This window comes from Trachinotus anak, unplaced genomic scaffold (assembly GCF_046630095.1).
Source record: "Trachinotus anak isolate AG129_WGS33_773 ecotype Australia unplaced genomic scaffold, CSIRO_AGI_Tana_v1 ptg000015l, whole genome shotgun sequence".
Taxonomy (NCBI): domain Eukaryota; kingdom Metazoa; phylum Chordata; class Actinopteri; order Carangiformes; family Carangidae; genus Trachinotus; species Trachinotus anak.
In genome coordinates this window covers 9,652,633-9,671,948 of record NW_027273866.1, presented here as the reverse complement: position 1 = coordinate 9,671,948, position 19,316 = coordinate 9,652,633, and the positions used below count along the sequence as shown (strand labels likewise).

The window sequence follows — 19,316 nt, the reverse complement described above, 5'->3', positions numbered from 1 at the left end:
TGCTGCCGATAGTGATAACTATCTATTCGTTTTACACACACACACACACACACACACACAAACACTCACACACACTTGGGTCTCATCTTCTTATAGAACGCCTGACATATTTATTCATGGCACAAATGCTGCATGTACTGCTATAACAATTGGTTATTTGGGGTATTTAATGTCAGAACGTCACAATGTGAAAGCTAACTTACTAGTGTTCAAATAAAAATGAAGATGAAAAGAAATTAATATTCTGAATAATCAGAATAATAATAGCATCCCAGCTTTACCAATACATTCCACATGACTGTCATTTGTGGGCATCCTTTTTTTGTTGTGTACATCCATAAATGTTCAACTTCTGCATTACACACTGACATATTCTTATCCAGTTAGAGGTGCATAATGCAGCATTGTACTACCCTAGACCAGAACTGGAGGTGAACAACTTTGACAAAACAAACCAGTGTCCTTGCTGATTACTGTGACCAATTTCCCACTGTAGCTTTGGCAGACTTTCACCAGGAAATTGTTTTTAACTTTACTTGGAGGGAGGAAACAAATCCTGCCCCCACTAATCATAAAGACTGTGTGCAAGCACCTCTAGGAATACGATTATGAATAGAGGAAACACTGTTGTTATCTTCTAAGGATTTTGGGCAGCAGCCCAGAAACCTGACAACCAATTTTACATCCCCTCCTTGGCCTTCATTAAAATTATGTCTTAAGATGAGTTGCGCTGGCCTGAATTGAAACATCATCTGACTCCCGATCACAGTGATCTACTGTGGTAGCACTAAGATATGATGTGTAGCAGGGGTGTGGCTTATTGACTTGGTACGTACGTGGTGCTCCTTCAGCCATCTCTATTGCTGTGATTCCCAATGACCATAAATCACTCTGCAATGAAATACAGACATAGGAACAGCACATAAATACTCAAGATGATGGAAAAAAGGCGTGAGAGAGAGAGAGACATCTTCAGAGGAAAGGAGGTTGTCGAAGCACCTTGAAGTCGTACGTGGCGTCTGGGTTCTCATCACAAGCGATGACCTCTGGTGCCATCCAATACGGTGTCCCGATAAACGTGTTTCTCCTTCCTACTGTCCTGTCCAACTGGGCCGAAACACCAAAGTCCACTACAGGACACACACACAAAGACACAAACACACACACACAAAAGTTTGGGTTATAGTGTGCAGTTTACTTTAATGCATGTTTCTATCTTCGCTGTGTGTGTTTGTTTGTGTGTGTGCTGATGCACAAGCATACCGGTGGGCTTTAGTGAATTCCATAATGGACTCTACACGGGAACAAATTACCCAGCCTGCAATAGCTTCCCCGCTTTACAAACACACACACACACTTTATAATCCCCTCCCCACTGGGCTTCAGGGGAAGAACGAGCAAGAGAGAGAGAGAGAGAGAGAGAGAGAGAGAGAGAGAGAGAGAGAGAAAGAGAGTCCCTTCTTCAGCAGTCTGCACCATGAGCAGTGGCACAGCTACAGAGAGATGAGTAGGCTGGTATTCAGCATAAAAGAAGAAAGAAAAGCCTAACACACACTCACACACTCACACAAACACACACACACACACACACCTCTGAGCTATCTGCAACTTTATACCTCCTACTGCTCTCCCAATCCTAAAGCTGTTTTATCAAATGGGGTTGGATGGCAGACTGACCTAGTTTGACCTCTGCGTTCTCAGTCAGCAGGACGTTCTGTCCCTTGATGTCCCTGTGGATGACCTTGTGCTGATGGAGATGAGTCAGACCCTGCAGACAGCGACAGAGACACACCATGAAGAAACACCACTGCAGCAATGAGCCAAGTCACAATCATTAGCATTATTACTATTACTACTACTATAAAGAGCTCATTTACCTATCCAGTCCTTGTGTAGGACTGGATAGCTCTGGGGCTGACCCTGACCTCTGACCTCCCCATGCAGGCCAATATAATCTATCAATATACAGAGAGAATAAATGTTTAAAAATGTGATGTCATCTTGCATGTTGTCTTGATCTTTCAAACAGAATTAGGAAACTGAATTAATTACATTTGTGCAAATGTGAAGGATTTTTGGTTTAACTCTGCAAGATGCAGCAATGTTTCAGGTTTTGAAGCTCTGACACTTTAATAATTATTATTTTAGTCTCGTATTGACTGTAAAGCAGCTGAAATAACAAGTAAAACACAGACGTGTAAGACACTTGGGAGACAGAGGGGCTAAAAATGTTGCAAGGGAGGGAAGAGGGGAAGAGATAAAAGAGGAATCAAATAGCAATAAAGAGATTAAAAGACAGTTAAAGAAAGACAAATGGGACAAAGAGATATATAACGTAAAGAGACAGAGGCAGAGAGAGAGAAGAGAGGAGAGGACTAAATAAGAGCACGGGGAGAAAAAAGCAGAGAGCAGGAAATAAGACAAGAGATGACGGGTAAAAAAAAAAAGAAATAAAAGTGTATGAAAGGAAATCATTGTTGCCACAGCTCAGAGCGGCACTGCGTATAACTGACAAGATGCAGTGATACTGCTATGCTCTGCTTGACAATATAGCCCTCAGCACACAAAACGCACAATAAGAGATAGTGGAGATGAGATGAGGGAGAATTCCCAGGAAGAGCCAATTCATGTCCCCACATCAGTCCAAAACACAGACAACATGGAGCGCAAACAAGTGGCGATCGCTATCAAAGAACAGGTCTGAGTCACCTCTGAAATATTGAGAAGACTGTGTGGAGACGCTGCAGGGTTACTACATTAAAGGAGAATAAAAGGAAGCCTCAAGTTAAATCAGTAATTCAAAAAATAATTCATGTGACCGCGTCTAAAGAAAAGTAAAGGTTTGTCACCAAGGAATTATGGGTATAACTATACTTTAGAAACTGGTTATTTTCATCAGTATTCTTCAGAGAATGGTCCATTTTAATTTGTTGAAATGCTTTGAAATATACATTAACTGGCATACAACAACTCCTGCATTTTAATTCAGACATCAGGGAATTTCGTCTTCAGAACTGTACTTTATCCTATTTTCCTAGTAGCTTAGCAGCAGTAGCTAGTAGCCATTAGTTTACATCACACAGGGGACACAAGTAACTGACAAATAGAGGATAAGATCCACAAACTCAACATTGTAGATAAAACTGAGAGCTTGTTTGGACTTGGCGCAGTTTCGTCTTAAACTGCGTCATGAGATGAAACTCGGTTGTTGTTACGACTTGCCGCCACCTATGGCTTGCACGCAGCCATTGAGAAGCTAATGCTGATCATTAATCCTCGTTTGCTGTCAGTGCTACAGTACAGTTTTTTGCATGATCATAAATTGATTTCATTGTTGGTGGTGTTTTTTGTGGAACTTCTGCTTAGTCAGTCAGGTCGAACCACCAGTTAGGAGAGCAGCTAGAACAGGGAAGTAGTTTGAGGAACCACAGCATAAAACAACAATGAATGTAAACAGTTACAGTTACATGTCTTTCCAATAAAATTATTCTATTCATCCGTTTTGATTATCTAAGCTTCTCCAATGCAGATTCTCGGATTTAGACTTGTTTCCTATAGGTTTGCAAGAACATAAACATTGAATAAAAATTTAATTTTGAATTTCAGAGCTATTTGTTGATTGTAACACCTGAACTGAAATGAAAAAAATTAAAAATACATACAATAATCAGTCAGATCTGGAATATTTAGGAATTATTTAGATAATTTTAGATCATTCTGACCAAATATCATCATTTCCTCTGAATTCCGTTGGGCAGCATCTACTTTTACTTTTACCAAAGGTTTCATGTGAACAGCGATCATGAATCATCCTTGCATGTCAAGAACAGTCAAGTTCAAGGTCAGACTTGCCAACGTGGCTACTTACCCTGAGAATCTCTCTGCAGATGTAGGCGGTCCACTCTTCTTTCAGAGAATTGCCCTTGGTGTTCTTGATCAAGTCTGTCACTGAGCCAGCTCCACAGAACTCCATGACCAGCTGCACACATACAAGCTTGATTATTGGCTGTTCTGCAATAAGAAGCAATCTGGTCGAGGATGTACATACATGTGCTCGAACCCAAACTTTGTGTCAAAATCAAGTTATCATAGATATATCAGTACTGGTGTTTTTATATGCAATAATAAACTACAGCAAAAATGTTACGTAATGTTATATAGCCATCATTTTATTTCGCAATTACTCTGCCATTTCCTGTCTTGAGTAATTGATTGGTCTATAAAACATCAGAAAACTGTGAATATCAGTAAGAAATTTTCAAGAGGCTAAGGTAATGTCATCAGACATCTTATTTTTCCCAGGCAGTCCAAAAGCCCCCAGAAATATCACTTTCACTGTAATGTAGTAGAAGGACAAGTACCCAATTCTCTCATTCGAGAAGCTCGAGAGCTGTCCAATGTTCTGTTGATTGACTAATTGATTAACTGTTGGAACTTGATTTGAAAGTTGACTTTCGATTGTAAAATATGTTCACTGAGACACCTCTTTATCATAAAAAAATACTGGCTGATATATAGTTGTTGTATTTATATGATTCCTAAGTACTGATATTGTTATCAGCCTCAAAAATCTGATATCTAGTACCAATCTTTTATTGACCTGTACAGAAGAAAAAGTGCTTTCTTTAACATAATCCACATTATTAAAAAATACACAGAAAGCCACGTTACAGACAATCTTCCCCTGACACTGTTTCCAAACACACACTCCACAGAGACCACACAAACTGCTGGTATGAAGTGACTCAACAGGGTCACGAGATCCTGTAAATGAATCAAGTCACAAACACAATGTGTCCTTCCTGTCCATCCCTCTGCTCTTTTAATCCTTAGCTGCCCTCTCCTCTCCTCCTTCATCCTCTCCCAGCTTTACATCCGTGGAGGTTTGCGGCCAAAAGTTCAGCTGGTCAGTTCTGGCTCTGCTTCAAGCTCCCCTCATCATCACTCTGGATTACATGGAGAGAGGGAAGTTGGCGGGTAACAGCCAAACCCCTCTCAGCCAGGCTGCCGCACGAGTAATCAGACACGCAAAGACAAACGAAGCACACACTCACACATGCATAAACACAAGAGGGGACAGATGTAAAAACACTCTAACATTAAGCTCTTGCTAACTAACACACTCAGGAAAAACAGGGCAACTAGTGAGTCAGGGGGAATTATGCAGGCAGTAGATCTGGCTGCTGTGTGTATATGTATATGTTTGTGTTTGTATGGTTTGTGTGTGTATATGTGTGTGTATGTGTGTGTGTCCTCCCATTGTCGTGTGATGAATGCTACAGGATCAGAGAAGGGAGAGCTCCCTTAGATCACGTTAACACATGATTTATTGCAGCAGCCATCCAGCCGAACGCTCATTCATATCCTTTATATCTTTCACAAACACGCACACACACACACACGTTAAGTATATATACATATTCCAGTGCACGCAAGTGTACAGTCACTGCGCGCATGAACAGACTACACACTCACTTCTTTCACAAAAATCTAACAGTAAAAAATTGAAAAGTCACTTCTTTCTGTCCTGCTGTGTTTTTTTCAAACAGACTACATCCATCTTCTCTTCCTGTCCCACACACCATTTCGTACACACAAAAAATACACACGGAAAAAAAAAAGTGCACAAACACACAATGGTGATGCCTTACCCAGAGCTGGTCATCTATGCCAGGAGGGTTTTTCTTGATGAAAGCTCCGTAGTAGGTGGCGATGTTCCTATGGTGACTGTACTTCTTCAGCATGTTAATTTCCGCTTTAATCTCCTCTTCCTCGTCCTGACACACAGGAGAAGAGACAAACCAACAGGTATTAAAGCATGACCTCTATTTGTGACCCCTCAGACATCTCTAATAGCATTTTGAATCCATTTAAATTGTGACATTTTTTTTTTTTGCAAAGCACTCAACTGGGCTCTAAATTATCCACAATAACAGCATGACTTTTTAATTGCTTTCATTTTAAAGGGTTAGCGCCACAAAGTCAAAAGCAGTAGCTTGAAACAAGTTGTTAGGGTGGCAGTTGGTGTACTTAAAAATGTAATTTCTTATTCATTATGCGGAACGTCAGGAAATTATGCCCCGATTACTTGAATTTAGTGCTCGTTGGTGAGGAAAACAAAGACACTTGTTTTAGTAAGCTGATTTTGTACAGTAGCAGCTCATTTCATTAGCGATTTTGTGTTTGGCCTTCATTTAATTTTCAATCATTAATTAACACAGCCATTCATTTTCATTGTATTTAGGCAGAAGTATTCACAGTAAGTAATTTATACACAGTTTCATTTACTTGTTCATTCGTTCTTCCTCTGGTGATTTGCTCAGCAATTCGTTTCCATACACCGGCATATGTTCATTTACTTATTCATTCGCTCATTCATTCATTCAACCGTTCCGTTCGTGCTCCTCTTCGTTCATTCATTCATTCATGAGTTCCTTTGTTGCCTCATTCCTGCAGACCTTCATTGTGTTGCTGGCAGCCGAGTGCTGACAGAGAGGCGTACGGTGAGAGGATGTCTAAATATAGCTGAGATTCCCTCTTGCTTTACAGACACACCTGAGACCACACTGCTGTCCTAATACCTCCAACTAATATTACCAAGGCAATGGCCCTGTCCTCATTTCCTCTCTGCCACATCACTCGTGCAGGCACGCACGTAGATATGCACTCCAGCACTGACTCATCGCTCATAATTAGATGCCATGGTCGAGGATGGTATAATCACTTGAGATGATTTACTGTGCGTGGGGAGGTATACGTGAGTGTGGGTGCCACAGGGTGCGCGAATGTGTGTTTCTTACCCCGGTGACATCCATGACCTTGATGGCTGCCAGCTGCCCCGTCTTAACATGGCGACCCTGGTGGAAGGAGGAGAAGAGAGGGACGGGCAGAGAGACAGGATGGAGCAAAGAGAAGAGAGGAAAAATGTCAGTGTCAACAGCTTACACTTTTCTCAAGAACTGTAACGTAGCACAATTGCGCAATTTTTGAAATCTTTCTCTTTCAGTCAAACATTACACTGGTTCCAAAAACATATAATAAACAGGCGAATCAGTGGAAAATGTAGTATGTGACTTTTTAAGAATAAAATACTTTGACATCATTAAAATCGCCTACACAATCGGTAATCTGTCCAAAGACACTATCTATCATCTGTCTATTGGGGGGGCATCTCAAGTCTTTATTAGATGCTTGACAGTGAGAGAAAATGAGGGCAGAGATACACAACAATCATCCCTTGTTCCAGTCAGACAGGGACATAGCTACGGTCAGTGTCTTCCACCCGTAGGCCATCACAGTTCAAGTTATTCATGCTTCTTAATGCTGCTCCAGGTTTGTTTACACCATTTATGTTTTTAAGAGCAGGGATTTTCCACCTGAAAGCAGCTTAAATCATCAACTGCTCCCAAGTGAATGTGTTATCACAGGTTAAAGTCAGCCTTATGAGCCGAACATGTACGAACATCACTTTCATGTGGTCAGAAGTGATGGTAATTCACAGCTGAGAGCAACTCGCACGGTCAAAAGGACGCCTCGGCCTGTCACTGTGATATGACTCGGCGTTGTCCAAAAATGGTGGCATGCACTTCAGTAAAAACGCATTTGACTGTGTTTGAGATATCGGACAAGAGATAGAGGATACACAGACACAGATACCCATCCACACACCCGCCTGTGTTGTGTAATATTGAGGCTAGGCAGATGCCTGGGGGAGCTAGGAGGCGAGGAACCAGGAGATTGGAAGCTGGGGGGCGAACGGAAGGCCCAAGTGGTTCGTTTGCAACAGAGCATCTGTGGCTGTGATTAGCTAATGAAGCTAACAGGGCTGGAGCCGCTAAAACCACTGAAGGCTATTACTTCCACCTGTCTGGACTCAACTGATTAGCATGTTACAGTCTGAGCGGAACAGCTTAGCAGCGGTGGCACAAACAAATACACTGACACATACACAGGCAAGGACACACAAACACAAACACACCAAACAAGGGCAGAACTGTTTTCGTGGTGGAATCGTTATAAACCAGATGGCATTAAGGGTCTGGCTCTAAAGCGCCTCCTGAGGGCTTTCATCGAAGGGCCATCCTGATAAACAGCATTCCAGCCAAAGCAGAAGCGAGTGAGAACAAAGATATGTTATGGCTGAAACTTGGTGGTTTCATTGCTATGCAATTCATTTGCAGGAGTGATTTTACGGTAACGGGATAGTCTCTGCATTCAGTCATTCTCACCACTTCACATTCTATTTTTATGTAATTTTAACAGATCAATTGTACCCACAGGCTGGCCAAAACTCACTTTATGTGATGAATGGCTTGTGAGTAGTTGGAGGTTATGTTATTAACTGTGAAAAATGTAGGCAACTCAATAGCTTACTTGCCCCCTCGCTCTCCACTGATTCCAAAAAGCGATGTTTTTACTCATTAGGTCCCCTGGTGTTTACACTGGGGGTCAAACTCAAAATTAAAGACTGATTTAGTAAGTTAAAGGGGGAAAAACAATATAACAAGTACTTATCAGTTGGTAAACAAACTGCTCCACTTGTTTACTATACATCAGAAGTCATCACAATCATCCTGCTGAGCTGTAAGTAGGAACAAAACTCTACTTCTGTACATGGCTATAGGCCTGCCAATTGGTGGGTTCCCACAAGACGACTGGCAAGACATTAACATCAGCTGAGGTCCCAGAATGATGGGCATTTATAGTCATGAGTTAAATTTCTCATTAAACAGCTCCCCTGGAATTAAAAAACTTTTTAAACCTTTTAAACTTGCTGATTTATTGTTAAAAAGAAAGTCAGGGTTTTTTAATATGATAATTCACTGTGCCACAATCCAGCACCGCACAATGCAAACGAAGCACCGCTGGATGGTTGAAGACTATGATCATTCTTTCTTTTTCTCTCTCTCTCGCTCTCTCTCTCTCTTCACACACACACACACACACACACACACAGAGTCCAGATTCTGTGAGAGTAAAAGAGCTGGAAAGATTGAACAGGGATTTCTCATTAGGATCAGACTGCCCCAATTCCACGAACACAAGGACTGGCTTTGTTGGAGACCAACAAAGGAATTACAGCCACTTACCAACCAGAAACCCAGACACACACACACACTTACAGATACACACACAAACACACACAAAACACAATAAGATATCCCCTTTTTTTTCGACTACTTACACAGACAGAGGAAACTCTTACAAACACCCACGCATGTGCACACAGAGACATGGAAGGGGAGAGAGAGAGAGAGAGATTGATTGAGAGAGTTTTAGAGCGACTAAGAGAGCGAGAGAGAGAATGTGTCAAATAGATAGTGGACATGGATATCATCAGAGCTGGATAAAGATTCATTACTCTGAGCCACCTGACAACCTCCCGTCCCCTCCCTCCGTATCTCCCTCCCTGCTGGAGCAGTAATATCATCCAGCCTTATTAAATGACCAAGTGTGAAAGGAGCAACAGAAAGGAATTAGCATTGTCTCATCATCTTCATCTCTCGCTCTTTCTTTGTCCTCCCCCTGTTCATTTATTTTCAAATTCATCGACGGCGGAAAGGGGTGGAATCTCGGGTTATATGAATGTCAACTAAATAGTATTTGCAAAGCAGTTAAAGGGATAACGTGTTTAACAAAGATATCAAAACAATTCTGGATGAATATAACTGAAAGTGTTTCACCAACAACAACAATTTATGACGCTAAACTGCTGATCCCAGGTGTCAAAATGTTCCTTTCTTTTTGTCATTGCAATTTGAATTAATTTGGTTTTTGGACTCTTGGTCTCACAGAACAAGCAACTGTCACCAAGTACTTCTATTGGTTGCTCACAAACCTCAGGGTGACAGCAAGACTCCATGAAACCTCTGTTGTCAGCTGTTGTTCATCAAGAAATAGTAGCATGTAGCTTGTAGCATGTTTATATTTCTGTTTGTGCACGGATTATACAAGCTAGCTGTTTCTCCCAGCCTCCAGTCTTTAGACCAGGCTACGCTAAGCTAACCAGCAGCTAGCTGCTGTCTTATCACAAAAGAATGGCATCCATCTTCTCAAGTTGAACTGTTCCCTTAATTACAAATGAAAAACAACTGTTGGCTGCAGCCCTGGTGACGATAAATAATGCGAAAAGATTTCACATTGTCGTCCTCCCCCTCTGTCTTTCTCTCTTTCTCATGGGGATGGCTCACTCTCCCCCTGATCCGCTCCATTCAGAACGAGCATGTTTGAGCCTCACAGGCCTGTTCATCCCTTCCTCCACTCGTTTGTTGACTGCTTTGCCTCTCTGACCTAGATCTGCAGTTTTTCACTCTTTCCCTCTGCCTCTCTCTCTCTCTCTCGCTCTCTCTTATCCCTCCGATTCTCTCTCACTATGTAACCCTCTTAACTCCCACAATCTACTCTGTATGCCTTTCATTATTTTCTCCCTTCCTCCCTCTCAATGTCTCGCTTACTTTTCCCTCTCCCCATCCCTTGTATTCTGTGTCTCCTTCCCTCTGATGCCTCGCAGCTCAGACCAGTGGCCTGTGAAAAGCGGGTCCTACATGAACATGAGTGAACTGGACGTGAATGCCAGTGAAACAGCGTTCAGCTTCGAGCTTGACAAGCAAATATGACACAAACCGTGGACTTTGTGCAACCCTTTCACTTTGCCTCTGCTAATGCATCGTGCGCCTTCTGTAAACCACAATGTGCTGACGTGGGCCTGAGTGCCTCCACAAAGCAAAACAAACACATATATATATATATAAGCTTCTGCACACAAATGCTTTCATCTAATACTTCCCAACCGTGATTATCCTGAGTATGCTGTGCATTAACTTCAATCATCACAGTGGCATTTCAAATAAGGTCTAGGAAATCATGTGTCCAATCCACCATATATTTTCCCTCCTTAATCCTGTAGAGGCATTTTTGACCAAATATGATAGCAAAACATCTGTCACTCACACACACACCCACAAGGAGCTGAGATGCCGCCAGGCCAGGTGTGTTTGAGCGATAACAGACCAAATTGACTATGTTTGCTCCGCTTGAATGGCCGTGCTGTGATGGAGGCAGCAAACTGATACCAAACTGATCTCCAATCAGCCTTCAGGCAGCCCCATCACGGAGGAGTCATTACTCGCCGTGCTCCCTGCGGGTCAGTGTTTCTCAAATTGGACTGGACTGGACTGGAGGTTGATTTCCAGTGGTCCAACCCAAAAAAATACGAATATGCTTCCATAAACCAAGGTCATTTGCAGTATAAATGTTTAATAATATTTCCTGTATATTTGTCATTTTAGAGCAGAATAGTAAGTGCGGTTATTGTGTTAATGCTTATTGTTTCATTAATAAACTAAAAGGTAAAGGATTATTGACTCTTCTCCCTCTGTTTGTTTAGCTGTTTATTTGTCCATTTATTATGTGCAATGTTTCAGACACTGCTCATTAGATTGTGAATAAATCAGGGGTTTACTCTGTTTACAAGCCAAAAATCTCAAACACCTCAAATTTAATGTGTTTAAACAAAAATGCCTTGCAATAACTAACACTTATATAGTCTTATATTTTAAGACTGTTTAACAATTACTACTTCATTTTTTAAGTGCAAGCTGGGGCTGCAACTACCACTTCTTTTTCATCTAACCTTTTTTTTTTTAATCACAAAAAAAGCAGTGCATGACCACAGCTGAGATGCTGGAACTTGAAAAAAAATATTTATTTATCAATTTTTTTTTTTTTTTATTTTGGAAAATTTATTTACTTGATAACTTATCAATATTACTTATTGGATTGTTAATGCTTACTATTTTGACAAACTGATTAACATTTAGCTTAGAAAATGTCCAATAATATTGTACATTTTCCTCCCAAGTTCCCAGAGCCAAAGGTGACATCTGAAAGTTGCTTCTTTGGTCTGGCTAACTGGCCAAAGCCCAAAGGTATTCAGTTAATGAACTGATCAATCATCAAAGTTGCTTGCAATGAATTTTCTGTCAGTCGACTAATTGTTTCAGCACCGGTACAATGTCCGTCTGTGTACTTAGAAGGTTTATCATTCTTATTTTTTCCATGCATCATCTTCTTTTTGTACAGCACTTCAAGAGCGATTAATAATAAACACTCAAGACCCTTTTTCCTCGTGTTAAAATACTATTGTCTGTTGCTGAGCATCACCCTGCTGTAATTCAGATTGTGCTGTCTATATAAGTTCATAATGTAACTGTAGCTCTGATAACATGGTGCTATCTCATCTCATTTGCTCCCTTCCATGTGCAGCATTAGGGAGGTGTCAGACTGACACACACTACACCTCTTGCACTAATTATCATCAACACATAATTGTGATTAATTGCACCCGTCAAGTGACAGTAAAACGCCAGTAAAGCACTTGCAGTATGTCTGAGTATGTGTGTGGCTTGGGATGAAGAAGGGGAGGTTGTGAGTGTGTGTAATGATTCTCTTTTACGATTTTTCTGCTGCTATATGGAGCTAAATGTTAAGGGGAACAGACACACATTCCCACACACACACACAGACACACATTCCCACACACACACACACACACACACACAAACACACACACACACACACACACACACTGCAGGCTACAGAGGGAAGCATCTCTTCATCAATTCACATGCAGCCTCAGTTAGACGAGGCAACCTGCTAACCGCTACCTTAATACAACCTGCAGGTGGATATCATGATACGCAGGAATTCTGTGTGCATGTGTGTGTATGAGGGGGAGAGAGAGAGAGAGAGAGAGAGAGAGAGAGAGAGAGAGAGAGAGAGAGAGAGAGAGAGAGAGAGAGAGAGAGAGTTTAAGAAATGCGTCTACAGTGTGTGTGTGTATTTTGTTTGTTTGTGTGCACGCCGTGCCCTTGCCAAGTCAATTACACAGATCCCACACTCCCCCACCGCCCCCCACTCCCCCCTCTCGGACACATTTACTATGCAGGACACTTCCTGTCGTAGCCTAGCAACTGTCTTGGCTGGCCAAAGTACAGTGGGTACAACACTTAAAGATACAAATACACACTCACACAGACACACACACACACAGGAAGAGAAAGAGGACAGGGAATAAGAGCCGATTGTCCAGATATGGGAGAGTTGTTATTTAAAAGAAGAAGAAGAGGTGAGGAAAGGAAGGAGGGAGAGGGTAGAAGGTAGGTAGGAAGGTGAGATTGAGAAATGAGAATTTCACTGTGCATCTTGCTATGTGGCCAAGCTGCAAGGTCAAGAAGACCATCCAAGTTTTACTTTAAAATGAACAAGCACAACAGCTGTCTGATCTAAAAACTGATCCTTACCTGATTTTTTTTTTTAAATCTATAATTTTAACATTAACCAAAATTTAAGCACCCATACCCGTGGTTCAGCATGTTTTAGCCCATTAACTACAAATCTCATTACTGGGGACTATGTCCAAAAACCTACCATAATTAAGATTGATTTGCTACTTTCCAGGCGGCCATTGGTTTCTACTCACTTCAAGAAGATTAAAAATCACCTTGCAGAGACCCGAAACTTACATAAGACGTTCATTGTGGGGGACTGTTCAATTGCAGTAGCAAGTGGGGCCTTTTTTTTTTTTTTTTTTTTTAGAAAACTGCAGGGTTTCCCACAGTGTTTTAGAGGGAGATGGGCCACTTTCCTCCACTAAAATCCTACAAAAACAGTACAATTCTTTAATAAAGATCAATAAAACATTGATCTTTGAGGCATTATTTCGCAGAGTAAGTGCCCTATATATAAAGAGTGTGGCTATTACATCTGACCTTCATGTTCTAACTAAATTAATCATAAAACAAGGTATGCCAATGTACCATGCTTAACAGTTTCCTGGGGGAAAACCCTACTCTACCTGTTGGTGCTGTGACACGTGACATTTCAGAGCTGGCTACCAAAAGAAGAACCGCTTTTCTACAAGCAACAACCAGACTCAAATGATCTTTTTGTACACATACTGCACTGTGTTTGTTCATCATTTGTCAGCTAGCTTTCATTGTCTCACTCATTAATTACAATGTTTTTTGGTAATAATGTACCCTGAAGTATTCCTGATTATGTCGTTTGCCAGACAGTGACCATAAAAGTAAAAAATCTAATTATTCATATGTTTTTCCTTAATCTTCAAAGACTCGGCAATGTTGTGCAACCATGGTTCCATAACCTACATAAGTCTTGATGTCCCTTGTTTGTAAAGAACACAGAAAAACCAGTGCTAAAAAAAACATGAATGTATACATAAACACTCAAACTGGGAATGAATTGGCAGATTGTGTTGCCAGCTCTTTGTGAAAAGGAAATGGGTCACATCATAATCCTAATCTGTGCTGTCATGATAATCCACACAACAACACTCACAGACATCAGGCAAGAAGTGGCTGGATGTCATCTAAGCATGCTCTCCTGGCATACAGCCTGTCGGCATGGTAACGGTATCACAGGGGAGAACTGGGCTATGGGATGTGCCCCTGGGCTTTCACTCTATACATTGACAGGCAGGTCCCAGAAGGAGGTTGCCCAGAGCTGTCACATATACACACACACACACACACACACTCCTACACACCAAACTGTGGTTCAGCTGTGTTAGGGTTGAAGGATTTCAGACAACCGGTGTTTCAGTCTGTACCCTGGTATCAACACCCACTGGTTCTAGTCTGCAGGGTTTACAATCCCAGCATGCTCGGTGGCAGGTGTTGAAGCTGTGATGCCGAATTAAAGCTACTTTCGGCTAACAAACGTTACAAACACGGTTCTGCTCGAAGGAGCCCAGAGAAATAAAGGGGCAATGCTCCCAGACACACCTCATTGCAGTTCAAACACCTGCAATCATTCTGCATCTGCACACATGCTCACACACAGTGACGCACACACAGACACACACTGCATGCGCACACGCTGTTGTGGAATCAGTGAGGCAGTAAATAAAAGTGACAAAGGCCTCCATTCCAATCTACTACTGCACTGCCCAGGAAATATAGAAGCACCCCGAGGCTGCTCTCACACTCACACATGAGAAAGGAAGAGGAGGGAGGGAAAGATTGAGACGGGAAGAGATTTAAAAGGAGCGAAGATGAGGGAAATATATACAAGTAGAGAGTTTGTGGGAGAAGGAGGTTGGAGGCGGAGGTGATGAAGGAAAAGAAAGAAGAAAGACGAGGGGATGAAAGATGAGAGCAATGGTCTGCAGAATAGTCCAGAGGGCTTTTATTGACGGGCCAGGGGAGTTTGCAGGAAGAAGAAGCCGAACGTTGCGGACAGACAGCCAGCGCGTGTTGATTCCACTCTGAGTGAACCGGTGTTATCGGCTAAAGCCTATTGAAACAATAATCTATCAGCAGCCTGAAATATAGCTGCTCATTAACCTGCCTGCTCACAGAACTACAAGCTAATTAACAAGCGATTGGACCCACAAACGCATACGAGAAACAGGCTAATCTGGGGTCACGGTGGATTTGGCGCAGTGCTTCATAATCACAAATGCAGGCACATTAAACTGAAGCAAACACAGGAAAATACACAGGTTTGAGCATAAGCAACACAAGCACATCCGTCACTCCCTGGGGTGGTGTGAATGCGCTTGAGGATGAAAACACAAAACAGAACACAAAGCAAGAAACATGATTTAAAGTTATGTATGTGAAAAGAACCTGTGCGCCTGTGTGTGTGTGTGTGTGTGTGTGTGTGTGTGTGTGTGTGTGTGTGTGTGTGTGTGTGTGTGTGTGTGTGTGTGAGGTCAGAAAACAGTAAAGGTTTGTCCTCATAATACATCTTTTGATATACGTCAGCCCTAACAGGATGAACATGTGTGTGTCTAAAGCTTATTTACGCTAAGCATTTGAGGCTGACCCAGATTAAATGAAACACAAACTTACTGCTCATATAATCACATGAACTGTGCCCTGATATGTTGTTGAAATGCATCTATAAAGCTGCACAATCTCCTCTAAAGCAGTTCATGTAATACCTCATTCAGTCTCTAAGTCATTTACAGGTTAACTCACTGATGCACTCAATGAGTAATTCACTCAGTAAGCCGTGCGCCCTGCACCCACTCACTCACTCGACACTACAACATCTGCAGAACAAGCACAGGCAGAGAGTCAGAGAGCGGGCACCAGCGAGGGAACACTACAGGAGGAGGAGGAGGATGAGGAGGAGGAAGAGGAGGAGAAGGGTTGCGGCGAGGAGGCAAAGCGGCAGGTTCAGCACATTGGGCCTCACGCTCCAGCGGCTCTGGAGGTCAAACAAAAAGCCGAGCTGATTTACTGTACAGGCTGGAGGTGAGAGAGGGAACAGGGAGAGGAGAGGAAGAAACAGCTGAGGTTGGGGGGTGGGGGGTGGGGTGGAAAAAAGGAACAGGAGAGCAGGAAAACTAAACAAAAATAAGAAGCTATAGGCAGATTAGTCAGAAAAAGGAGTGGACACAGAGAGAATAAAGAGTGATAGAGAGAGTCAGGGCTGGTATAGGTTATTGATTTAACTATTGATGAGCAGTAATTCACACTGTGGAAAAAAAAAGGTCTTGGCTAAATAGCTCTTTACAGTGCACACTATCAATTAAAGAGCAGTGGATCTCACTGGAAAACATATAGTAAGAGAGAGAGAGAATGAGAGAGAAAGACAGACAGAGATCGTTATTGACAGCAGGCATGGGTAATTGACCCTGGTCTGGGTGGCAGGAGTGAATTGTGGGTAAGTGGAGCGTGTGGCCTTGGGGAAGACAGAGAGTGGATGTATGTAGGCTAATGAACACACTGCCAGATGTGAGCGTGTGTGTGTGTGTCGCTGCATGTGGGCGGAACGAGCACATCTACTGTTCCCACGGTAACAAGCAACATCCACCTCTGTCACAGTTCACGGTTCATTCATAACGACTCCAGAGGTGCAAGTGTGTGTGTGTGTGTGTGAGTACAGTAAGTGTGACAGTGCAATGCCTAACAAACACCAAACAACATAAAATACAGCGATAGAGAGGGGCAATGAAACAGAGTCACAGTGTAAACATCTGCAGCAGTGGCCCCTACACCGGGGACACGCGATGTACGTGGCAACAGGCAAACACACAAACACATATCCACTTACCGTGCACGCATAAACACAAACCGTGCCTGAGCCCTATAGCCCGCATACACTCCCAGCTGAGACCTTCTGACAGCATCCCCATTAGCACTAATGCGTCCATACAGTACTACATTCTTTCTTCATTTACCAGTGTCAGCCCCTTTTCATGCTAACTGCAATTCACTGACACGGTGAACATGACTAGCCTATACATTTTCTAAGGGAGGATGATTAATGAGTAATGTTCTCAGTACCACCCGGGTGTTGTTGCTAACAATGAGATTCAGACCCAAATTACAGCATTACTGTGAGTCTCCATTCTGCTCCACCTCAACCACAACCCATTTGTTTTTTTTAATTTATCACCTTGTTTAAGAATTAAGATACACTTGAAATATACTAATGGTGGAATATCATTTTACCGTTTGGTCAAATCTGCTGACCACTTCCAAGCAAATACTTGACTGCCTGATATTAGGTGAATGGCAAACATCTTTCCCTGTCAAGTGAAAAATATGCAATAATTCATCCCTTTATGGGTTGAAAAGAATCCATGGCGTCGTGCACGCATGCTATGTCATCTAAATAAACCATATCAATCCCACACTAATGGATTGTTGATAAAAATGCTTATAGTTTATAGACTTAACAATTAATTGATCAAAAAGGAATAGACAGACCTGTACCCAGGACCGAAAATAAACAGTATCACAGAACTAATTGCTATTTTAACATCAAATGTAAATGAACAGATAGAATAGGAAGAGGTTGTGTCTGACCAAGATATTTTAACAATGTATTTTATCACTGATTGCACCAGTGGAGCTGTGAAGAAGCCTGCAATGAAAAGGCTCAGGTCGTGCTGGTACTGGAAGCATTAATAAATAGCCAATCATTAATGGATCCATATGTTACTCCTATTGAGTGATTTATGGAGGGTTTTACAAGTTACAGCAGTTTGTTTTACGTCAACCTTCATAGTAAAAAAAAAAACAACACATTAAATTGAAGTAAAATCATGTAGAGATACAGTGATTTGTCAAGTTGCCATTTCAGTGCAGTCTATCAATGACTAGTTTCAAAGAGATACAGACTGTGTATGCTCGCTTGCTTGATCTTCCTTCCTGCTGTCAAACACTAGCAGGAGGAGTTTAGAACATCAAACAAAGAGGAATAAATGAAGTCGCTCTATATCTTCCATCCCCTCTCAGAGTCTCTCACGCCAAGCTTTCTCACTTCATGCTGCTTCTCTGAAGTGTGTGCGTGGAGCATGTGTGGTGGAGGGGCGGCTGTGGCGAGCATGCAGAGAGAAAAATCTCCCAAAGTCCTTTGCAGCGTGACATCCAGCAGATAAGTAAGATAAAAATAAAAAATAAAAATCTTTGAAGTTTTATTTGGTTCTTAAGCGAGCAGAGCAGGAGGAGGAGGAGGAGGAGGAGGAGGAAGAGTAAAGGAGGTGAGTCACCACAGGTAAAAACGATAAAGAGACAGAGACAGAGACAGAGACAGAAAGAGAGGAAGAGAAAGATACATGTGATTGGGTAATGAGATAAAACATTTCTTTGAGCCCAAATCCTAATCTACATTCCATCCATTTGTTTACATTTTGAGATCTCAGATCGCCATGGAAACAAGATAATCAGTGAAGACTTTTAACTGCACACTCCTCCGTTTTGTGGCACGTGGTCTCAACTGTTCCGTTTTAAAGATAACACCAACTCATGATAAAAGAGTACACACACGCACACCTTCACTCCTGACAACATGAAACAAACACAGGCCTTGTCACAACACGTGCATGCATCCTCCTTCAAACCCTTGTTCACACACACAGGTTTACACATACAGACACACACCAGTGCAGTAAATGCTGCTCTTTGTACAGAGCCGCTGTCACCGTGGATGAGTATATAAAAGCCCATACGGCCCAGGTCTCCAACCCTCACTTTGCTCTACCGTGTGTTTATGTCTGTGTGTGTGTGTGTGTGTGTGTGTGTGTGTGTTAGAGTGCCTGGTGAATATTTAAAGAGTATATGGAGCACTTTGCCTCAGGAGGAGCAGAGTGGATGTGTTCTGTCATCGAAGAGAAAAAGATTGGTTGCCTCCTCTTCTTTCTCCTGCTTCTTTGCTGCATGGAGACAGCAGAGTCATGGAGAGAAACACACACACATACACACACATTCACGTACAGAAACCCACACAAACACCGGAAATGTTTTATTGCTGCCAAAGCCGAGGAGACCGTCGATGAG

General features: G+C 42.1%; 1 protein-coding gene across 6 annotated transcripts in view; it reads right to left on the bottom strand.

Moving 5' to 3' along the window:
- The window catches only part of tnika (TRAF2 and NCK interacting kinase a), a 61,428-nt gene that overhangs the window by 26,226 nt on the left and 15,886 nt on the right, over positions 1–19,316 (bottom strand). For all 6 annotated transcript variants that reach the window (XM_071498969.1, XM_071498973.1, XM_071498971.1 and 3 more), the window contains exons 3-8: positions 6,801–6,857; positions 5,652–5,777; positions 3,869–3,979; positions 1,678–1,768; positions 1,000–1,130; positions 837–891 (exon numbers count right to left, since the gene is read on the bottom strand). In XM_071498969.1, coding sequence (XP_071355070.1) covers positions 837–891; positions 1,000–1,130; positions 1,678–1,768; positions 3,869–3,979; positions 5,652–5,777; positions 6,801–6,857 — 571 coding nt within the window. The remainder of the gene's footprint in view (positions 1–836; positions 892–999; positions 1,131–1,677; positions 1,769–3,868; positions 3,980–5,651; positions 5,778–6,800; positions 6,858–19,316) is intronic.